Below are 21,376 nucleotides of genomic sequence, written 5' to 3' on the forward strand. Positions count from 1 at the left end.
ATCTGCTGCATCAATATTCAGATCTGTTGACAGTGGTGGCCATGGCATTGTCATACCAGAAGTACCTCGCATAGCTTGTTGCACTAGGATGCCAGCAGAGAACAAAGTATGCTTTCTGTCTGAACTGTAGACCTCATGTGTTGTGTAAGGTGCAGTGTCACGAGAGAGTTCACCGATATCTTCTGCACTATCACTATCTTTTTCAGTCTCAGTACTTGAGGTCGACATTGGCTCCATAAAGTCTGTAGCTGACTGTCCTTCACAAAACACCATCTCGCTGAGATTCCGTCTCACAGGTTTATGGAAGAGTATTTGTGGATAATCTCGCTGTAGGAAACGCTTCAGCAGATCAGACCTGTAAAATAGAGATACCTTTTTAGTGACTTAATTGTGGGTGAATAAAATATTTTTCAATTTCACATTTAACCAGGAGCACGAGATACGAGGTATAAGAGTTTTTGTCATAGAAGAAAACAATACAACAATTCATAATTTCACAGAAAACAAATCACTGTTCTAACTTGGGTTTTTATAGCCAACATTTATGTGGGAACACAAACTTCACAATTGTATAATTATTACCTGTGTAGTAAGTTGCAGGAGGCTCGGACGATGTCGTTGGAGGCACACGTATTTATTAACACCAACGTATTTACAGAGCCGGGGATACACAACACTTGAAGGGGTATCGGCCCCTTCACCCGTCTAACAGGGAGGCCCCACGTCTACCCCGGCGAGCCTGCTCCCAGGTCCTCCACTACAGAACTAAGGGAGGCTATCTATCCCAGCCCTGGTCAAGCTGGGATTCCCGGCACCCTGAGTCTCCAGACCGGCTCTTATAAGAACATCAGTCTGGGCTCTCGGGGCCACGCCACCGGCTTTCCCTGGTCGGTCCTGACAAGGACAGCGAGCCAGGGGAGGTCCGGGGCCTACTCTAGCTGGTCTTCACTCTTCGCTGGTTAAAGCTAACACTCGACCTCGAGCCCTCCGGCTCACCACCTTTTATAGCAATCGGCCCCCCCCAGGGGGGTGGGGGGGCCGATTGTTTGTTACCCATTCGCACCAATACACCTTTACAATTAGAGCTCTACACCTGTATGATCTAACGTCATATCCTTCTTCTTTTATAGCCTTACAAAACAACTGCACACGCCTTGTCATCTGGAGAATTTCTTGCTTCTCAATTAGGCAATCCTCAATCACTGTTTTGCAGAATGCTTTGTAGCCTCTCTGATACTGCAGGACATTTGAGTAACGTGCTCTGAAATAGGAAAACAGAAAGTCATAATGAGTCACCTGCAAAGCAACTATTCTCTGATAAGCAAATGAAAACATGTACAATATGTCAGGATGAATGAGTTTGTGTGTTTTAGAGTGTGAGTGCGGGTAAACAGATGCAAATTAGTCCATGAATACAATCCGTGTGGCGTGTTTACATGTGTAGTTGGTTCCAGGAGACTTGGACGACGTAGTTGGAGGCACACTTATTTATTAAGCCAAAAGTACACAACAGGCCGAGATGTACAACACTCGAAAGGGTATCGGCCCCTTCACCCGTCTAACAGGGAGATCAACAATCTATGTCACAGCTAGCCTACTCCTAGATCCTCCACTACAGGGCTCGGGGAGGCTAGCTAACCCAGCTCTGGTTAAGCTGGGATTACGGCACCCTGAGTCCCCAGACCGGCTCTTGCAAGAGCATCGGCTCTGGGCTCTTGGGGCCACGCCACTGGCTTGCCCTGGTCGGTCCTGAGAAGGACAGCGATCCAGGGGAGTCCCAGGGCCTATATAGCAGGTCTTCTTGCTTCGCTGGTTAAGGCTGAACACTGAACCCCGAGCCCTCCGGCTCACCGCCTTATATAGCAACTCCCCCAGCATCCAGCCGTGGGGGATCTCAGCGCCGTGTTAGCCCCCCAGGCTAAACGGTGCGGACGTGGATGTAAGCACCTCTCGGCGTACGGGCATAACCACGCCCAGTGTGTTTGTTTGCCCTCCGTAACACCTCTACACATGCATGAGTCTGATGTATGTTAACCTCTTAACCCCCACCTGAACCGAGCACATTTTCTCCAATTTGGCAACCCAAAACATAAAAGCTTAAAAAAAAGCATCAAAATAACGACGAAAAACAGGATGAAAACGCAGCAAAAAAGTAACAAAAACAAGGCGAAAACATAACAAAAAAGCAATGAAAATAAGCAATGAAAAAGCAACAAAAAAACGACAAAAACATGACAAAAAGCCACAAAAAAGTGACACAAAAACGTGACGAAAACGCAACAAAAATGTGACAAAAACGCGGCAACAATGTGACAACAAAGTTACAATCACATTAGTAGGTCATAGCTTGCAAATGAGGCATTACGCTGAGAGTGCCTTGATTTCTATGTTTTTTGAGGCATTACACTGTTGCTCTCCAGTGAGAAGATTTTAGATTTGGGTAAAGCCAAAATGGAAAAAAATGCACTCGGTTCAGGCAGGGGGTAAGAGATGAATTAACATGCATTGTCACGACCAAACAAACAAGTAATTAATTAAATTTGAATATCAGATGTCACTGAAATTTTATTTGAAATAGTCTTGGTCCTTTTATATGTGTAGGGCTGTTACAGAGGGGCTGTATGTGTAGGGCTGTATGCATAGGATCACAAACAGTGGGCGGGGCTCCGTGAGTACACGGGGAGGTGCCCGCAACGACGTCCGCACCGGGCGGCCTGGGGGGCTGCCCGGGGGGTTGTGATCCTCCGGGGGGTATAAATGGGGATGAGCCGGAGAGCTCGGGGTGGAGTTTAGAGTAAAAGGAGGGAAGACAGAAGATCTACTAGCTAGAGCCCTGGACTCCCCTGGGACGCCGCCCTTGTCAGGGCCGCGCAGGACCGAGCCAGTGGCGTGGTCCCGTGAGCCAGAGTTAGTACTCTGGGACTCCGGGTACCGTAGCCCGACTGACCAGTGTCGGGCCAGATAGCCTCCCCTAGCCCATTAGTGGAGGACCAGGAGGTAGGTCAGGGGTAGCTAGTAGAGTATTCCCAGCTATCCGGGTGAGGGGGCCGATACACCCCTCTAGTATCGTATCTCCGCAGTGTGACTACTTGTACGAATAAACACGTGTGCCTTACAACGGTGTCCAAGCGTCATCAACGGTACTTCATCTGGTGTCAGAAGTGGGGTGCTCCTGCCACATTGTGTTGTGTTGTGTGTGTGCTGGGGGTTCCTTGCTAATTGTATATACGTTGCTTTTACGGAATTCGTATTTATTCAGGGGGGGTGCGTCGGGTTATTTTCCATTCGGGGTTGTTGGTTCTTGTTGTTGTTCTCGTCACGTTATGGTTAAAAGTTTTTTTTTTTTAGGCACACGCGGAGGTCAAGGGGTTAATAAAACCTTTATTGAATTTGTTGCAGCCGGGACGGCTGCGAGCTGTACAGGGGGGGGTGATGTAGGGCTGTTACAGAGGGGCTGTATGTGTAGGGCTGTATGCATAGGATCACACGGGTAACAAACACAGTGGGCGGGGCTCCGTGAGTACACGGGGAGGTGCCCGCAACGACGTCCGCACCGGGCGGCCTGGGGGGCTGCCCGGGGGGTTGTGATCCTCCGGGGGGTATAAATGGGGATGAGCCGGAGAGCTCGGGGTGGAGTTTAGAGTAAAAGGAGGGAAGACAGAAGATCGACTAGCTAGAGCCCTGGACTCCCCTGGGACGCCGCCCTTGTCAGGGCCGCGCAGGACCGAGCCAGTGGCGTGGTCCCGTGAGCCAGAGTTAGTACTCTGGGACTCCGGGTACCGTAGCCCGACTGACCAGTGTCGGGCCAGATAGCCTCCCCTAGCCCATTAGTGGAGGACCAGGAGGTAGGTCAGGGGTAGCTAGTAGAGTATTCCCAGCTATCCGGGTGAGGGGGCCGATACACCCCTCTAGTATCGTATCTCCGCAGTGTGACTACTTGTACGAATAAACACGTGTGCCTTACAACGGTGTCCAAGCGTCATCAACGGTACTTCATATGTATAGAAAAATGTGAAGGGCACCAAGAGCATTAGATAGGACATGTATATGTAAAGCCCTACCTTCTATAGAGAAATAATTTGATTATGGAATTACATTGCATTCACACGCAATATGTAAATGTAATTGGAGTGACCCTACAGATTTGTGAACAAACATTTTTTTTGTACCTACCTATCTGTTTTTCAGTTTAGCTGAGAAATCTTGTGTAATCTCGATAGCAGGATTTGTGGTATCGGACCTCGATTGCAATGCAGTCTTTCCCACGAATGTGTGTCAGAATGCTCTCATTTGATTTCATTTGAGCTGCCTCACGAAGAAGTCCTATATTAAAGATATGAAGAATAAATTATAAACCCAGTTGGCAATATATTAGCTTGCATAACATTCAATTCAAGTGAGTAAACATACCTGCATTTTCTGTCTCGGACTGCACCAACTTGTCAAGCTGGCGCTTTCTGTTGATTATAATAAACCGATCAAACATTTTGCAAATTATGCACAATTTAGGCAGAACATGCTGGCTTGTTGATGGCTTTGAAAAAGTGGTTGTTGTGGTAGGGGTAACCTTCATCAAGCTGTGCTTGGAACGCAGCGTCTTTGGCGAAACTGTTTCAGAGCTTTCAACCGGGGTTACAAGTCTTTGCAACCGTTCAGTCTTATCTTGACGCTTTAGTGCACAAGTCAAGCGTTTTTTGTCTATAAAACGCCGATAGCAGGCCGGTTGAAACCCGTAGTTTGTTGGGACATCAGAGACCGGTTTGTCCAGGAGAGCAACATGTTTATTAGCAATAGCTAGCTCCGTAGTGTCCGACGTTTTGAGCCATTCCTTCGCACATTGCTTGATTTTTTTCCATCGGACTTCAGTAAAGGGCTGCGGACCTTTCCCACCATCTTTTCCGACATGAAGAATACACTTTACGGGTGTTAATCGAGCTTGATCGCCGCTATCAGATGAAGCTGCGCTGCTTACGTCCTCCTCCATGTTTACATGTGCGTAGTGATATTGGCTTGATCTTGGCTCTGACCTACTTACATTTTCGATGCTGATTGGTTGAAAATCTAGCTCGACAGTTTTATATTTCTCAATATGCAGTCAATATAGTGTGCCAATAAATTACACTTTTCTCATTAACTGCAGGATAATGCGTGGATAACTTTTTGCTTGGATACCTTATATTAACGTTGAACATATTGAGCAAAAGAAAAAGTAGTGCCCCGTTTGTCGGAACGAAACTGTCTTGAGCAATGCGACCTCAATAAAACTAGGACAGGTGGACATTTTAATTAGCACAAGGGGACAAACAGGGGTTGGAGTCATGTTCTTCGTATGGCCCACATTAATGTAGAGCAAAAACTATATTGCATTGAGGTAGTTGAGCCAGATAATTACATAAGGAGTAGAGGAGTAGTGCATCGCTGTAATGATGCCTCCTTCGAATTTGAATCGGACATTGAATTGTCATATGTTCCATAGTCTGTTCAGGCTTTGAGTTAGGGATAGAGCTACAGATTCGCTGCAGAAATATTTTTCAGAGCGTCAGTGTTTCGCACTACATGTAGAGCATATTAGGCAAACATGACAATTTCAGCATCATCCTAATTTTATATATTTATATGGGATATCATTATGAAGGTAATTATTGCTTTATAAATTAATGCGATCTAAATCTATTGGTTGAAATACTTTGTCCAAGGTGAAGTAACTGTTCGATTATGGGAATGAGTATCCACGTCGGCCTGCGATCGTCGAACCGCTCTCCAGCGCCGCCGCTCACATCAGGCGACGTAGGAACGACGATGGTTCCTGGTTCCACTGTGGCCAACTAGTTTATTCATGGACATCTCCTCCTCCTCACCGTCCTAAATTGCCACAACCATCCCCACCTCCACAACCTTGTCCTTGTCGCCCCCTACGCAAGCTGTGCAAACCCCTTGGAGGGCTGGCATTTCCGAAGGAACACAGAACTCTGCCTCACATGTGGTTTCTAGAAGCTCCGCAACAGCCACACTGTGGACTTAGCCCTTAGCATGGGAAATGTGAGCCGTTCGCGTGTCCCAGACATTCAAAAGCATTGAGACGAGGCGATACTATTAAATACAAACTTTTATTATGTAAACGCAACGCCCTGTAAGGAAGAAGGGGAGGTGCTGGTGGGGGTGGGTGGTGATAATCTATCTATATATATATATAAAAAAGGGAAATTTGTGAATACGTGTGTCTGTTCGAAATGTTTAGCATACTTCCCAATATGCAAAACTTGAAATTTGGCACGTGGGTAGTGTGGGGGCCGTTGGCCCCCGGGGTCTCCCCCGCCTCCATCTCCGGGCTTGTTTGCGTTACTGCACCGCCCTGCCCTTCACCGAGAAAAGAGAACTCTCCCCGGGGTCCCCGCCAACATCTCCGGGCTCATTTGCATTACCGCACCGCCCTGCGCAGCACTCACACGCTGCGAGCGCACGTACGCCCAGCACCGCGCGCGTTCACACTTCTCGTCGAAACCACACGAGGCTACGATTAGTTGTTAATTATTTATTATCCGCTACCTGTGATTTGCTGTTAAATCAGTGTTGATCGACAAGGCTGACCTACGCTAACGCCCAAGGGTCTATTCCCGGTTTACCTAATTCGATACGCTCTAAGCGGATTTGGATACTCTTTCACATCTTTACTCACGGTTGGATGCGCTCGGCGTTCCGTTGGTCTCCTCGCCGCTCACCTCGACGCTTCGCACGGACGTTCGGGTGGCCGAGCTGGTAGCCGTCTCGAGCGCTGACTTTTTGGAGTAAGAGCACGTTTACCTCTCTGCGTCCCCTTTTTATCCCCCATCTACATCAAAGAATGCCGACCCGAGCGCCTTCTCGGCCAATCAGGTCGTCATGCTCATTCAGCCCCATTCCCGATTGCTCTAACAATGAGCCCGTCCACGCCCGCGGCGCCTTTTGTTATGCCAATCAGCCGCGGCTTCCGTAACAAAGGTTCGGTGTGGACGGCTTCGCGCCGGTGGTTCCCGAGCACATCGTACCCGCTAATCAGCCGCACTCCAAGGTTTCCCTAACAATGGGTTTGCTGGCTTGACTGCGGCGCTGGCGGCGGTCCATGGCGCCTTTGTTCTGCCAATCAGCCGCCCCCCACCTCCCCCCTGGCTTCTCCCTTCTTTCATGGCTGCGCGCCCCTGTCTGCCTTGTCGATATGTGTGTGTGGGGGGTGCGTTTCAACCATGGTGGCGGGACAGCCCCGTCGTGACCATGTAATTTCCACTCGAGTCACGACACCGCGGTGTGCGTTAGCGTCGGAGGAGACCGTCTAATTCCCTGGCCGCAGGAAACCGTGAAGATTATCCCTATACGAGGGCTTCCGGGTTAAAACCTGTCAGCCAGGGGATCTCTTCTCGCGCTCTATGTGTGGGGGGAATGCGTGAGTGTGTGTTTAGGTGGGAGCTGGTGAGGAGGAAGCAGCGTCGCCCTCGCTGCTCGGGGCGGCGAGATCGTAGGTGGGGGCACCCGCCGATCGACTCCGTAGTGGTGGCATCACAGTAGCTTCCCGACTGTACACAATGAAAAAATATTAAAATAGACTTTTGTAATTTTTTTTTTGGGGGGGGGGGGCCGCAATAATGGATATATTTTGCACGGCAAGTCAGCGGTGACGTCACATCTGTGATGTCACCCACATGCGAAAACGTTACACAGTGTGACTGCTGACGTCATGCATCCCCGTCCCCCAACCCTCCGCGTAGGCCGTGTATTAATCCAAGACAAGAATCCAAGTCTCGGGCGATGCTGGGTAGTAAAGCTTGTACTGGTAGGAACCTCCTTGTTACACCAGCCCACAAGGGATGATTGTGTCCGTCCGTCCAAAAATGGTAGGGGTGGGGCTGGGTGGAGAGGGGAGGGTGGGGAGGGGCTGGGTGGAACTGGGTGGGGGTTGGGCCAAATTTACGGAATACACCACGCCGCCGTTGACCCTGGCCATTGACTGAGCAACCCAACGTTCTTACCAGCTCCCTCCACAGGAATGTGTTTATTAAACCGCAACGCCCTGTTAGGAAGAAGAGGAGGTGCTGGTGAGGGTGGGTTGTGATATCTACAAATATTTTAGTTTGTATGCTGACAACTAATATTTCGAAAATTGGTCAGTCTTAATATATTTATTATTGTGTCTAAGTTCTTGTCTGTGTGTGAGTCCATGTGCGTGTCTGCCCCCATGTGTGTGTGTCTCAGTCGATGTGTGTGCGAGTCGATGTGTGTGTGCATGAGTTGATATGTCTGTGTGCAAGTCGATGTGTGTGTGTTAAATCTCGATTTGAAGTTTGTGACTGCAGGGATCTTTGGTTATTTCGGTAAAGTCACGTAGGTATAAAATAAATAAAATCATGACGTTTCGGGCGCAAGACAAGCGTCCGTCATCAGGTGGGACAACCACAGCAAGAAACAATTGCTGAAGTGGGCAAAAGGGCTGTCGTGACAAGAGGCTGGTGCTCTGGTCCCGTTCGCTCAAGAAGGTCTTCATCATTGAGCTCACAGTACCCTGGGAGGACTCAGTAGATGAGGCTTATGAGCGAAAACATCTGCGCTATGCCGATCTAGCTGCCGAAGCACGGCATCATGGCTGGAACACAGAAGTCCGACCAGTGGAGGTGGGCTGCAGAGGTTTTGTGGCAACATCTACAACCAGACTGCTTAGAGACCTGGGAATTAAGGGCCAGAGCCAGCGTTCGGCAATCAGAGCTGTATCGGAGGCGGCAGAAGGCAGCAGTCAGTGGTTCTGGATGAAGAGGAAAGACCCCAGCTGGGCCCCAAAGTGAGAGGGCCAGGAGGTATGCAGTCAACAATGCTTGACTCAGGGAGGAGGACGCCCCTGCCATGCATTGTCCCATGGGATGTTGGCTATCAACAACAAGGCAACTCCTATGACTAATTGGGAATGGGACGCAAGCGTAGGATTGATCACCCTGTCGCTGGCCGCCTTTGGGGAGGGTGTATAGTATGAAAGGCCGAAACACCCTAGGAACCAAAGGGTCACTACTGACGATGCGCTCCCCAAATTTCACCAGGCTCACTGTTCATGAACTCTTGGAAGTGCTTGCACAAAGGATAGTAACATCTCATCCTGTGTTCTTTGGAATCAGGTAAGAGAGTGGGGAGGAGCCAGGGAGGAGAGATAGAGAGGGGGTGTGGGGTAGGGGAAGTGGAGCGCTGCTAGAGGGATTAGGAGCAAGGAAAAAAATGCCAGGGTTGGGAGGGGAAGTGGGCGGGGCTCGGAGTGGGAGGATTAGAAAACTGGAGATGCGGATATGAAGGCAGGCCAAAAGCAGTTATGGTTTTACCTGGTTAATAACATCCTTCCAATGATTGCTCAATCTGTATCCATCTTCCTGGTTGAAGTTATGTCTATGTTTATATATCTGGATGGCTTCATGAACAACCCTTTGATAGTTGCCCGAGGGTTTGCAGAGCACCTTGGTCTCGGAAAAAACAATATCATGAGAGCCCACAGCGTTATAGCAATGGTCAGCCACGGCGGAGGTATTAGTTGGTGTTTCAGATCTGCCTTGTGCTCGCGAACATGGTCCGAGACATGACGTTTCGTTTCCCCATCACCACAGGTACAACTTAGTTTGTAGACTCCAGGATATTGCATGTCAGGAATGACATCCTTCACAGAATTTTGTGTACTGTCCTGAATCGGACCTGGATCTTGTGTTTTTTAAGATTTTGGAAATCGTTTTGGTAACGCCTGCTATGTATGGTAACGTGATAGTTTTGATCGGCGTCTCAGGGGGTTGTTTCTCCATGGTTGGAGAAACAGCTTTGCAGAAAATGCGGTCCGAATATCCATTCATCTTAAGGACCTGGTGTACGTGTTCCAGTTCACTGGCTAGGTGGTGTTGGTCAGAAATGCAGTGGGCCCTATGGTGTAGTGTTTTGATGAGGGAATTCTAATGTGCCAGATGGTGGTGGAAATCAGGTTTCAGATAGGAATCACACAGATTTCACTCGTCGGGACAAGGGGGCTCTCTAGTCGGGGGCAACGATCGATTGGTCAATGCAGGGGTGGCCAAACTCGCGCACGCAATGGCGACAGCTGGCACGCAGAGTGGCACGTCGGTTATCGTCGGGTGTGTACAAGGGGTGTACGTTCGGGTTCTGGTTGACACGGGCGCCTCGGCTACTATCATATCGGAGGTTGTTTTCGAAACGTTGCCTTTTTCAAATCGTCGTGCGGCGCCGGTGGTTGACGTGTGCGTGGTGGCGTACGGGAGAAGTATGGGTGTTGTAGGTCAAATAGATGCTCACATTTCATTGGGGGAGATTGAGATACCAGGGCCAGTATTAATTTAGAAAACATTAGCGGTTCCCTGCCTTTTGGGCACGGATTTCTTTTAGTAGGATGCCCCTACTGATTTTCACCGAACAGGTTTGTGTTCAGATGCCGTCAGGGCGGCGGTTTTTTTTGTATTCCCCACATAGACGCGAAATACAGGGGTTGTCGGTCCAGGCTCTGGTTAAGGAAACTTTGGAGAGTCCGCCCAGTACTCAAGATTTGGTCTCGCTGCGTTACCGTAGACGGTTGGACCTGTCTGACCTGGAGGCAGGTGTCCTCCTTACCCCATCTAAGGCGGGGTATCCCGGGGGCTTAGATTGGTGGGTGCGTTGACGCTGTTGCGAGGCGGTTAGGAGCCGTTCTTACAAGTCCTTAATGTTGGGGTGGAACCGGTGGTGGTTCAGGCGGGAACGGTGTTAGCCCATGCGACGTTGACGCAGGCAACAGTACAGGCCTTACCTGCACGGTAGGGAATTCGTGGTCCACACGGACCACGCGGCCCTTCAATACTCCTTGCGTGTGGATCGACCTTCGGGCCAACTGTCACGTTGGTTGGAGATATTACAGGAATTTTAATTTTAGGTGATTTAACGAAAAGGGTTGCGGCATAGTAATGCGGACACATTATCCCGAATGCCGACGGGGGAGGGCTGTGCTTGTTCAACGGGCGCAGGACGATGTAAGCCACTGGGCGCAAAGCCATCCGGGGTAGTGACGTCAGTGGAGAGCGCAGCAGCCATTGGTAACTTTGCGCCGGTAGATGGAACGCTGGGCCTCACGCTTGCCGAATGGGGTCGGTTGCAAACGGATGACGCGTCCTTGTTGCGACTCCGGGGGCGTGCGGAGCAGAAACGAACGAACCCTAGCTCGGCGATGTCCTCAAAGATTGTGCTGAGGGACGGGATGCTTATGAGATGGAATGAGGGGTTTCAACACTACGGCCTGGTAGTTCTTACGGTTTTACGGGGTGCGTTGACTCGAGAGGTACACGAAACCAAATTATTACATCTCGGCGTTCGGAAGCCGTTATTGACGTTGCAAAGGGGGGGTGTTGTAATGACAGTGCGGGGCGATAGCAGACGGTGGGGCTCCCCGGGACCATAGTTACTAATGGAAGGGTTACCGGGACCATGGTTGCTAATGAGTTCATGAGCATTCACGCGACGGGAGCCAATGGTAGGGAAGGACGAGTTAATAAGCATTCCTTAGATGGGAACCAATTGGATTAAGGCATAGGGTGTGGTCGGGCCCGGTGAGGATAAGTAGCAGTGTGAGTGAAGGTTCAGGGCACTGCTTGGTGTGGGGAACTGCGTCGTCGTGATCTGGGTCCAGGCCATCTTCATCGTCCGCGAGTTGTCTGACAAGAAGAGGTTATGTTATCTCAGAATCGTGTCGTGTGAAACACCCATGTGTATATAGTCACTCGCAGTTGCACATTGAGTTATTGGTTGATATTTATTTGATAATAAACAAACAGAAGAGAGACGCCGTCTCTGCGAGCTATATTACATGTGTCAGTCGATATGTGTGTACGTCGATGTGTATGTGTGTGTGATGAGTCCATATGTGTGCGAGTCGATGTGTGTGTACGTTTACGTGTGTGTGAGTGTGTGTGTGTGGGGAGCGGTAGCGTAGTGGTTAGCGCGCTGCGCTGTGAACCCGGCGACCCGAGTTCGATTTCCGCTGACGGCCAACACCGGTGACGGTTATCAGAACCGGTCCTTGGCCTCCCCTAGGTCGACTCAGCCTAAAATGAGTACCTGGTGCGGTGTGTAAACATCGCCACTAGGGAGACAAAGGCGGCCAGGCGTGGTGTTGGCCACCCAACCCCTCGTGTGCCATGCCTGCCTTCATAGGTGCTCGCTAACAGCACTTGCCCCTACAGTCTTTTAAGGCGACACGGGGGATATTTGTCTATTTGTGTGGGGAGCGGTAGTGTAGCAGTTAGCTCGCTCGCTGCGCTATGAATCTGGCGACCCGCGTTCGATTCCCGCTCACGGCCAACACCAGTGACGATTATCTGAACCAGTCCTGGGCCTCCCCTAGGTCGACTCAGCCTGAAATGAGTACCTGGTGTGGTGCATAAACATCGCCACTGGGGAGACAAAGGTGGTCGGGCGTGGTGATGGCCACCCACCCCCTCGTGTGCCGTTCCGGCCTTTATAGGTGCTCGCTAACAGCACTTGCCCCTACAGTCTGTTAAGGCTATACGGGGGATCTTTGTCTTTGTGTGTATCTAAAGTCGATGTCTGTGTGTGTGAGTCCATGTGTATGTGTGTGTAGGGCAGTGTGTGTGTGAGTCGATGTGTGTGTGTCAGTCTGTGTGTCAGTCGATGTGTGTGCGGGGGTCCATGTGTGTGTATAGTCCACGTGTGTGTGTCTTAGTCGATATGTGTGTGTATAAGTCCGTATAAAATTGTGTGTGTAAGTCCATGTGTGTGTGTGAGTCGGTGTGTGTGTGTAAGTCCAATGTGTGTGTGTGTGCATCGATGTGTGTGTGTGTAAGTCCATGTGTGTTTAGGTCCATGCATGTGTGTGAGTCGATGTGTATTTGTAAGTCGATATGTGTGTGTGTCAGTCGATATGTGTGTGTTAGTCAATGTGAGAGGCGCGGAGGGTGTTGGAGGCCTTGGGGGGCAGGTCTTGGGAGGCTTCTTGAACGCCGGGCTCCAGTGAGCAGATTGAGATGTCCTCTTCCTCAACCGTAGGAAGCTGTGGACAAACCGACCCATTATACACTACACACAACTAAGTACATATACCAGCTCAACTGGGATTACACACAACAATCAGCACCCCCTACTGGCAGACAAATGCCAATTTCACGCCAGGTGCTGAGTCACCTTGTGCCCACAGGGACATCTGTAATTGAGGGGTTCCCTTCAAACGTGTTGAGATGAGATGTGATGTAAAGCACTCTGAGATGCCCCGGTGTACAGAAAGGTGCTAAATCATTCTTATCGTTATTATTGTTTACAGCAATAATGGAATTGTGTCTATAGATAGATAATCTGTATTTGTAAACGGGGACTATGACGACTTAACGAGATGGTTAGACCAGCTCATTATCATCATACACTGAATCGTGTGTATGAATATATTATTTACGTTTAACGCAAATTATATACTTGTGTGTGTGCGACGCACGAGTGCTGTGCGCTCACCTCCACCTCGCTCTGCAGACGCTGCTGCTCTGAGTGTGCGCTCTGGCTGTTGTCGCGGTAGGGCGCCAACTCGGCGTGCAGCTCCACCACCACACGTTCATACCACTGAATCTCTGCCTGCAGAGATTCCAGCTGCCAATTCCTGTCAATGAGCTGTGTGGGCCATGGGCAAACGGCGGCAAAGAAACAGAAAAGCATTTTAACGATTGCGTGCGGTTATTGCATAACATACAGATGCAACAACAGACACATAGAATCGGAATCTTTATTTATAATTGAGCAATGTAATGAGCTATGAAGTTCTTTTACACAGATGAAGAAAAGCATGGCTGAACTTCCATAGTGCTTGGATGGACTACCACCATCCATACAACCCAAGAGAACACCTATAAAAGCCTACATATATGAATTAACCCAAAAGCTGCATTACAATCTCAGATTAAGATGGCTTTCCAACCAAAAACAGGGAGTGAGATGCACGTAGCAGAGGGAAGCAGATGGTCTCGTAGTAGTAGTAGGTACTTCTACTAGAGGTGGGATGGTGGATCGTAACGTGGTACAGTCCCAAAACAGAGGATGCTCAGTAACCCAGTGCGTATCCATACTGTACAATCAGTATGAAAAAGAAGTGTATACAGGCAGTCATCAACTTACGGATATCCGACTGACGAACCTGTTTCCATGAAATGTGTTAATTTTCGGTTACCATTGACTTAAAATGCAAACTCGCATTTGCAAACTGAACCGTGGAACTATTTTGTTCATTGCAGCGATCCTCCATGAGATGTCATGAGTCAGCCTCTTGCTGGAAGTGAAAGTGGGTGTGCACACACAAGTGTGTGTATGTGAAATTGAGTGCGTGGGGAGCGGCACTTTAGCAGTTTGCGCGCTGCGCTACGAACCCAGCGACCCGAGTTAAATTCTCACTCATGGCCAACACTAGTGACAATTTTCTGAATAGTTCCTAGGCCTCCCCTAGGTCGATTCAGCCTCAAATGAGCACCTAGATGGTGTGTAAACATCACCACTTGGGATACACAGGCAGATGGGTATGGTGCTGGTCACACATCCTCTCGCATGCCGTGCCGGCCTTCATAGGTGCTCGCTAACAGCACTTGCCCCAATAGTCTATTAAGGCTATACGGGGGATCTTTGTGACGCCGAATGCTGTGCGCTCACCTTCGCCTCGCTCTGCTGGTGCAGCACTTGCAGATCCTGGAGCTGTACGTGCAAGCTCTGCAAGTTTTCGTGGGATGGCGCCAGCGCAGCATGCAGCTCCGCCACCACGCGCTGGTAGCCCAGAATCCCCGCCTGCAGGGATCCCAGCTGATTGTTGTTCTCAATGAGCTGTGTGGGCCACGGCCATAAAGCAGCAGAGGGATACGGCAAAGCATTTTAATGACTGCGTGCAGTTACTATAGAACATTCAGATACAACGCAGACATACAGAACCAGTATCTTTATTTTAAATATAGGAATCTGAACAGCTATGAAACTCTCTTTCACATATGTCCATACACCACACCACCCATGACCAAATGACCCAAAATACACCCAATATTATATTTTAGAAGAAAAGCACGGTTTAACTTTGATGGTGCTTGGATGGGCGACCACCATCCATACAACCCAAAATAACACCTATAAAAGCTCATATATATTAATGAATTAACCCAAAAGGTGCATTAAAAGGTAAAATTAAGGGATGGGATCGAGATGCACGTAGCAACAGGGAGATTGTCTAGTCGTAGTAGGTACTTCTACTAGAGGTGGGATGATGGATTGCAATGTGGTACAGTCCCTAAACGGAGGATGTTCAGTAACCCAGCGCGCATCTATACATCAGTGTGAAAAATAAGTGTATATAGGCAGTCCTCGGCTTACGAACACTGGACTTACGAACATTCGTACTTAAGAACCTGCTTCCATGAAATATATATCTTTTTTAAGATTGACTTTAAACGCGAACTCATGTGCACACAAATAGAGGTGTGGGACTGCAGCTTAAGCCTCTGGTTACCTGGTGCTGCAGCCCGTCGATCTGGCCGCGCATGAAATTCATCTCAGCATCCGCGTGATGAACTGTGCACTGCAGCCGCACCACTTCCTGTGCCGTCGTGGCCTCCTCTGCCCTGGAGACTCCCAGCTCGGCCTTGATGAACTCCATCTTGCCCCTGTACAACACCACAAGGAGGCAGCACGGCGTCAAGCACGGGCACTCCCACGCTCACTAACTTGCTCGCTCACTCGCACTGAGAATCCAACACCGAACCGTGGAAGATCTCACACTGCACTATCCTATATATCTAATCTAATTGTATATTCATAGAGCGACTTAATTCAAAGCGTTTGACATATTTTAAAAAAAGTGACAGAATTTAATCATTTAGATGGTAGGGGCATACAAGGGTTAAAGAATGAGAGACCGTGAAATAGGGTACTTCGGGATCACGAATGGGTCGGGGAGGTAAAGGAAAGAGCGGGGCAAGGGGAGTGAAGAGGAAGAGAATGAGCATTCGAGAAGCGGTAAGCTGAAGGCCACGGTGCATATGTGCAGATCACTAAATCTCAGTAAAAGAAATTGCATGGCCATGGTACGACTGGTGCTACAAGGAGAGCAGCCTGGGAACTTTTTCAAACGTGGATTGTATTACAAATTGTTCCTTGATTTTCTACTTTCCCGTATGTCCATCACTCAACCTCAGTTACCCTGTGTTCTGCTCTTCGGAAGCACACGCTCGCACATGCGTGATCTGAACACCTTGGACGTTGCACGTATTTGTCCTTCTCGTGCCATGATTCCTTGATGTGACTCTACCGCCATTCCACCACCACTCACCTCTGCCACCTCGCTACGGACCGCCATTCCATCACTCCCACACCCACCGAGCACCCTCCTAAACACGCCCCCCCATGTCTCCAATCTCACCGTCGCTGCCACCGGTGCCTGCGCTACGCACCTGGTGTTGTCGAGCTCTTCCTGGGCACGGCGCTTCTCATTCTGCAGCATCCGCTCGCTCTCCACCTTGTGCTCGCCTAGCCGTGCCTGCATCGCCACCAGATCTGCCTGAGACAGCTCCGCACGCTCATGCTGTTGCTTCAGAGAATTGGCTGTCGAAAGGGACACAAAACCACGGCGATGAAGACAGTATAGCCACCAGCGGCAGCAGGTGGAGAAAGAGCAGCAAGCATCAGGAGGAAGAGTAACAGCAGCGGGAGTAGTAGCAGAGACTCAGGGCTAAGAGGGATTAGGTACCTCAAACTTATTCACCAGCTTGCATTCAAACAGGGTCCAAAATAATAATACATGCACAGGAAGGACTTAGTGAGAGAGCATTTAGTAAACCCAGTGCAGTCCTACTATGTTAGACAATGGAAGTGGTCCACGTGTGAAATGTTTCTAGGACTTAGACTCGTTTAAACTCGTGAAAATAAGTTATTGGTGCATAGTGGTCTACAAAAATGAGTGTTCAATGGGTCCGTGGATTTAGAAAGATTGGGAGCACAGGCCCCGACCCACCGGTCTCCTCGAAGCAAGTGTTGGTCTCCTGCAGCCGTTGCTGCAACTCCAGCGCTTGATCCCGCAGGGTGTCCACCTTAGTTTGCTGCACCTCTTGGTTGGCATAGAGGTCACGCACGGTCACACTCAGCTCCGCGGCCTCGGCGCCCAGCCGCTCGGCTTCAGTGCCACGCTCTCGTGCCACTTCCTGTGCCACCACCAGGTCGGCCTCAGAGCGCCGCAGCAGCTCGTCACGCTCCTTCAGCTCCTGTGGGCGGAGGACGGGCAGTATCTATATTACACATAATTACATGTAATTTTAATACATTCATAATTCTTTTCATCGCTCACCCAAAATATTGAGAAAATTAAGTGGGCTTGGGCAGGACACATTGCTCAAGGGGATGACGGATGGTCAGCCTGGGAATGGAGCGATGGAATCTGATTGTGTGCAGGTACTAAGTGGATTGTTATCATTGCAAGATCGTGAGAGGTGGTGGTGGCTTAAGGGAGACCTTCATCCAGCAATGGATGAACCTTGGCCAATTATGAAAAGAGCTCTAAGTGATTATGTGGCTTATCAAGTATTTTCCAGGACACCAATCAATGGCCCCGAATGACAAGGGAGCTAGAGTGTGGGTAGGGGGGGGGGTAGGGGGTGGCTGTAGCGAGAGTGGAGGCCTCACCTTCTGCAGGACCGCGATGTGCACGACGTGAGCGTCGTACTCTGAGTCGGCGTGCGTGTGCGATGCACGATATTCGGCCATCTCCATGCGTGCCAGATTCAGAGTCTCCTCGTGCTCATTTCTCAGCTGCTCCTGAAGCCGCTCAGTCCTAAGCGTGAACTCTGCCAGCTCCGATGACGCGGCTTTGGCGTCGTGCACGGAACGCTCCTCGGCCTCCCGCTCACCCCGCCGCGCTGCCTCCAACTCCGCCTGCAGGCTGTCGATGGCCTGTGAGTGCGCCCGTAGCTGCTCACGGACAGATGGGCACAGTGGCACAGGCACGTGTATGCATAGGTGGGCAGCCCCTTATCACAGACACGTGCAGCGTGCAGATGAGGACAGGTAGAGACATACTGACACACGCAGTATGTAGTTGTACAGAGAAATAGAGACAGAGACACAGGCAGGAGACACACGAAAAGAAACAGAGAAATGACAAACATACAGAGACATATACACGTAATGACACAAGCAAGTCACATGTAAAAAATTGGACACATGTACGGAAAGTCACAGTGCATATGGAGAGACATGTACATAGCCACAGGCATTACATGTACAGGGAGACAACGTATACATGCAGAGACACGGGGATCGAGTACAGAGACGCACATGTGCCCATATAGGTGGCACTCACGCAGATGGGTACACACACATGCAATGGATGCTTTTCAAAATGAAAAGAGAAGAAGTTTAGATTATATTGTGAACAATACGACCACGGGTAAACACCCATGGCTGTAATGAACATACCCAAATCACGTTTAAAGAGAATATAAAATATTTCGAATACTAAAAGAAATTCCAAAAATATAACCATGATATATCAACCATTGGTAAGCATGCATACAACATGGAAACGCTCTTCATCATAAGATTATGAAGAAATTCCGAGCACCCAAATGATCGTCTTCAAATGGAGTCTATATTCAGAACAACTCAATGCCATGTCGGTCATGGGGATGTGTTTTACTATACTTCCCCATGCTGGTCAGCCCCATACAGGTGTATTAATCAGTAAAATATACTACATGCACATTCTGTGGGGAGATGCTATGATACAAAAATGGTGTTTGATCTGCTTTTTTTCCATTTTCAACAGTATTAGGATTCAAATTTAGCCAAATTAAGTACAGAACCAAAATATTATTCGTTGGGTTTATTTGTGCACTCATTGGTGGCCAGGCTGAGACCACCAACTCATTACGCTTGGGAACCCGGTTAAATCACTGCGGTTGGGTGGCTGTAATCTGGATTTGATCCTGGCATCTCAGCAGTGCTGGCACAGCATCTCTGACCCCTGGGGCACCCAGCCACCTCCCAGAATGCACTTATTTAATGGCCCATTTCCTTGACGTTTAGATCGCACTCTGAATAAAAACTCAACACATTCATCAAAAACGAAATGGTGACGTTTCAGGCAATGGCCCTTTTTTAGAGCAGAGAACTCAAAGCAATATTCATTGCAGTCTTATTGACGAATATGTTGAGGTTTTGTTATCCCTGCTTGTGCACCACGCAGGTTCACAACGAGAACACGTTTAATTTTAGCCGCGCTCCGTGCAACAAGGGGACGGGGGAGGGGTTGGCGGCGGCCACGGTACCTCCTCAGCACGGTGGTTCTCTAGTTGGTGCAGCATCTCGTGAAGGCTCTTATCCTTCTGGCTCAGTGCACGACGCAGGGTGTTGAAATGCGCTCGTGCCCTGCCCAGGTTGGCCCGCAGGTTCGACACCTCCTGAGACAGCTGGAGCATTTCGTTCTCCGGCATTGGCAACTGCGACTGGAGCAAGGGCACATGGCATGGGCACGTTAGCTCCTCCCTGTAAATCCTGCCTTCATTCGCATCGTGACGGACGCCATTTGACTTCGGATGGTGGAGACAACACCATGGCACATGGCAAGTGAAGTAGACAGATACGCTGATACCCACACACCCACGCAAGACAACACTATTCCCCACACAGCCTAAACACCGTGGTAGAACGTGCAGCAGCGTTGGTCTCAGAAACGCACCCACCGCCATCTCTGTTTACATTCGCTCAGCCAGTGAGAGTGACTAACGCTCTGGGGCAACCAGCAACTAACCCCCACGATTCAATTATGACGATGTATGGTCACGAGTACATTAAAAAAATTTGTTCTAATTTTGTCAATGTTGTTACAATATTTGTTATTCAGTTTAATCACAGTACGCTTTGAGCCACGCAGTGCTCGCCAGTTTTTAAAAGACACCCTGGTCCGCCGACGTGTTTGCTCTTCCTTGGTCTCTCTTTGCCTTGTTTTCATATTTTTAGTGAGCATCTTAACCCCAAAATGTCTGGAAAGAGGCCTGCAAATGTTAGTGCTGGAAATGAGACCAACAGGTCAAGGAAAAGTATCACTTAGAATGGTAACATGCAAGTGATAAGGCCGGTCGAGGTGGGTGAGCATCAGGCGAGTACATTACATAATACTTATTGATAATAAAAAATGTATATTTGTTTTGATATAATGTTTACCATCTGTTTTATTACTGTAATTAAATTGCGCTGATACTGACACCCCAATGAAGCCCTCGTTTATTGTTCATAAGAGACAACGCTGTAGGGAAGGCATCCCCATATGTACAATGGTATAACCCTTCAAGCGCTGATTCGATGAATGCCTTTATTATGATGAATGCTCACTTCTCCACCTACGCATCTTGAGCGCTAAGCGAGGACTGCCTGTATTAATTCCATACAGATTTCCAGCGGTGGCCTCCACTCCAGCCTAGCTTTGTCTCCCCTCTCTTGCCAAGTACAACTCTGCCATCAAAACATTCTGTGAAATGAATATGGGATTGTTATAATTGTACTCTCCATTTTGCTTCGTTCTACTGCACAGTTTCAAGTAATTTTTTAGTCATAATTACTTTTAAAATTTTATAATCCTAAGAGAATTTCAATATAATATTCTGAACATCTGCAGTTTTAGTTGGACGTTGAATATTTTCAAGTGAATTTTATGCTAAATTTCAGCTTTCCAACAACTTTTTTAATACATACTTTCTCCTACAACATCAGAGTGTAGCGCCACATTAAATGCGCACTACAATGACGATAGTTTAAAGTGATTTAAAGCATGTTTTATTTTCAAAATGGAAATATGGTTTGGGGGGGGGGCAGAGCTATGTGACGTCATATTTGAGGGGGTCTGACTTTTGGTGACGCCGTGTGACGAGGGGGGGGGGGTTAAAAATCGCCTAAAATTGCGTGACGTCATTTATGGACGGCCCCTAAGTCAAGATTAGTAATGTAATTACCAGCGAAACGTCGTACTCAAATTCTAAATGTTGTGGATTCACTCTTCAAACACACCGGTGGGCTGAAGAAGTAACTAATTGGCGTTTTGTTAACGTGACACATTTTTTACTGATTGGCCGTGTCGGGTGGTGGAGGGTTGCGACACATTTATAATAACACGATCTCACCCAAAAACCGATATGAATGACGTAACAGACATTACAGTGGTGACGTCATTGGCTCCACCCTATGTGGGCGGAGCCAACCCTATATGGGCGGAGCCAACCCTATATGGGCGGAGCCTACGGCTCGTCCTTATCGCGTCACCAAATGCCACGTGACCCCCAGGCACAGCTGCTGGACAACGGCAGTTGGTCCGAGATGCTGTCACCATGGC

The 21,376-nt window shown here is 49.0% G+C and overlaps 1 protein-coding gene across 1 annotated transcript; it reads right to left on the bottom strand.

The window, feature by feature from the left end:
- Window positions 1–12,279: 12,279 nt before the first annotated feature.
- LOC133340366 (uncharacterized) lies at window positions 12,280–16,543 on the bottom strand. The gene is made up of 5 exons (XM_061548509.1): window positions 16,452–16,543; window positions 15,512–15,665; window positions 14,671–14,838; window positions 13,492–13,644; window positions 12,280–13,039 (listed from the first exon to the last, which is right to left on the bottom strand). Exons 1-5 carry the CDS (start codon window positions 16,541–16,543, stop codon window positions 12,920–12,922), a joined length of 687 nt encoding a protein of 228 aa, XP_061404493.1. The 3' UTR covers window positions 12,280–12,919.
- Between the last annotated feature and the right edge of the window lie 4,833 nt (window positions 16,544–21,376).

Source organism: Lethenteron reissneri, chromosome 9, assembly GCF_015708825.2.
Source record: "Lethenteron reissneri isolate LAM-NWPU_2019-01 chromosome 9, ASM1570882v1, whole genome shotgun sequence".
NCBI classification, from domain to species: domain Eukaryota; kingdom Metazoa; phylum Chordata; class Hyperoartia; order Petromyzontiformes; family Petromyzontidae; genus Lethenteron; species Lethenteron reissneri.

Coding starts and splice junctions, on each gene's coding strand:
- LOC133340366 (XM_061548509.1), bottom strand. CDS start 16,543: ATGCAGGCACGGCTAGGCGAGCACAAGGTGGAGAGCGAGCGGATGCTG. Junction 14,839..15,511: donor TCGACGGGCTGCAGCACCAG/GTAACCAGAGGC, acceptor TGGCCCACACAG/CTCATTGAGAACAACAATCA. Junction 13,040..13,491: donor GTCTGCAGAGCGAGGTGGAG/GTGAGCGCACAG, acceptor GTTTGTCCACAG/CTTCCTACGGTTGAGGAAGA.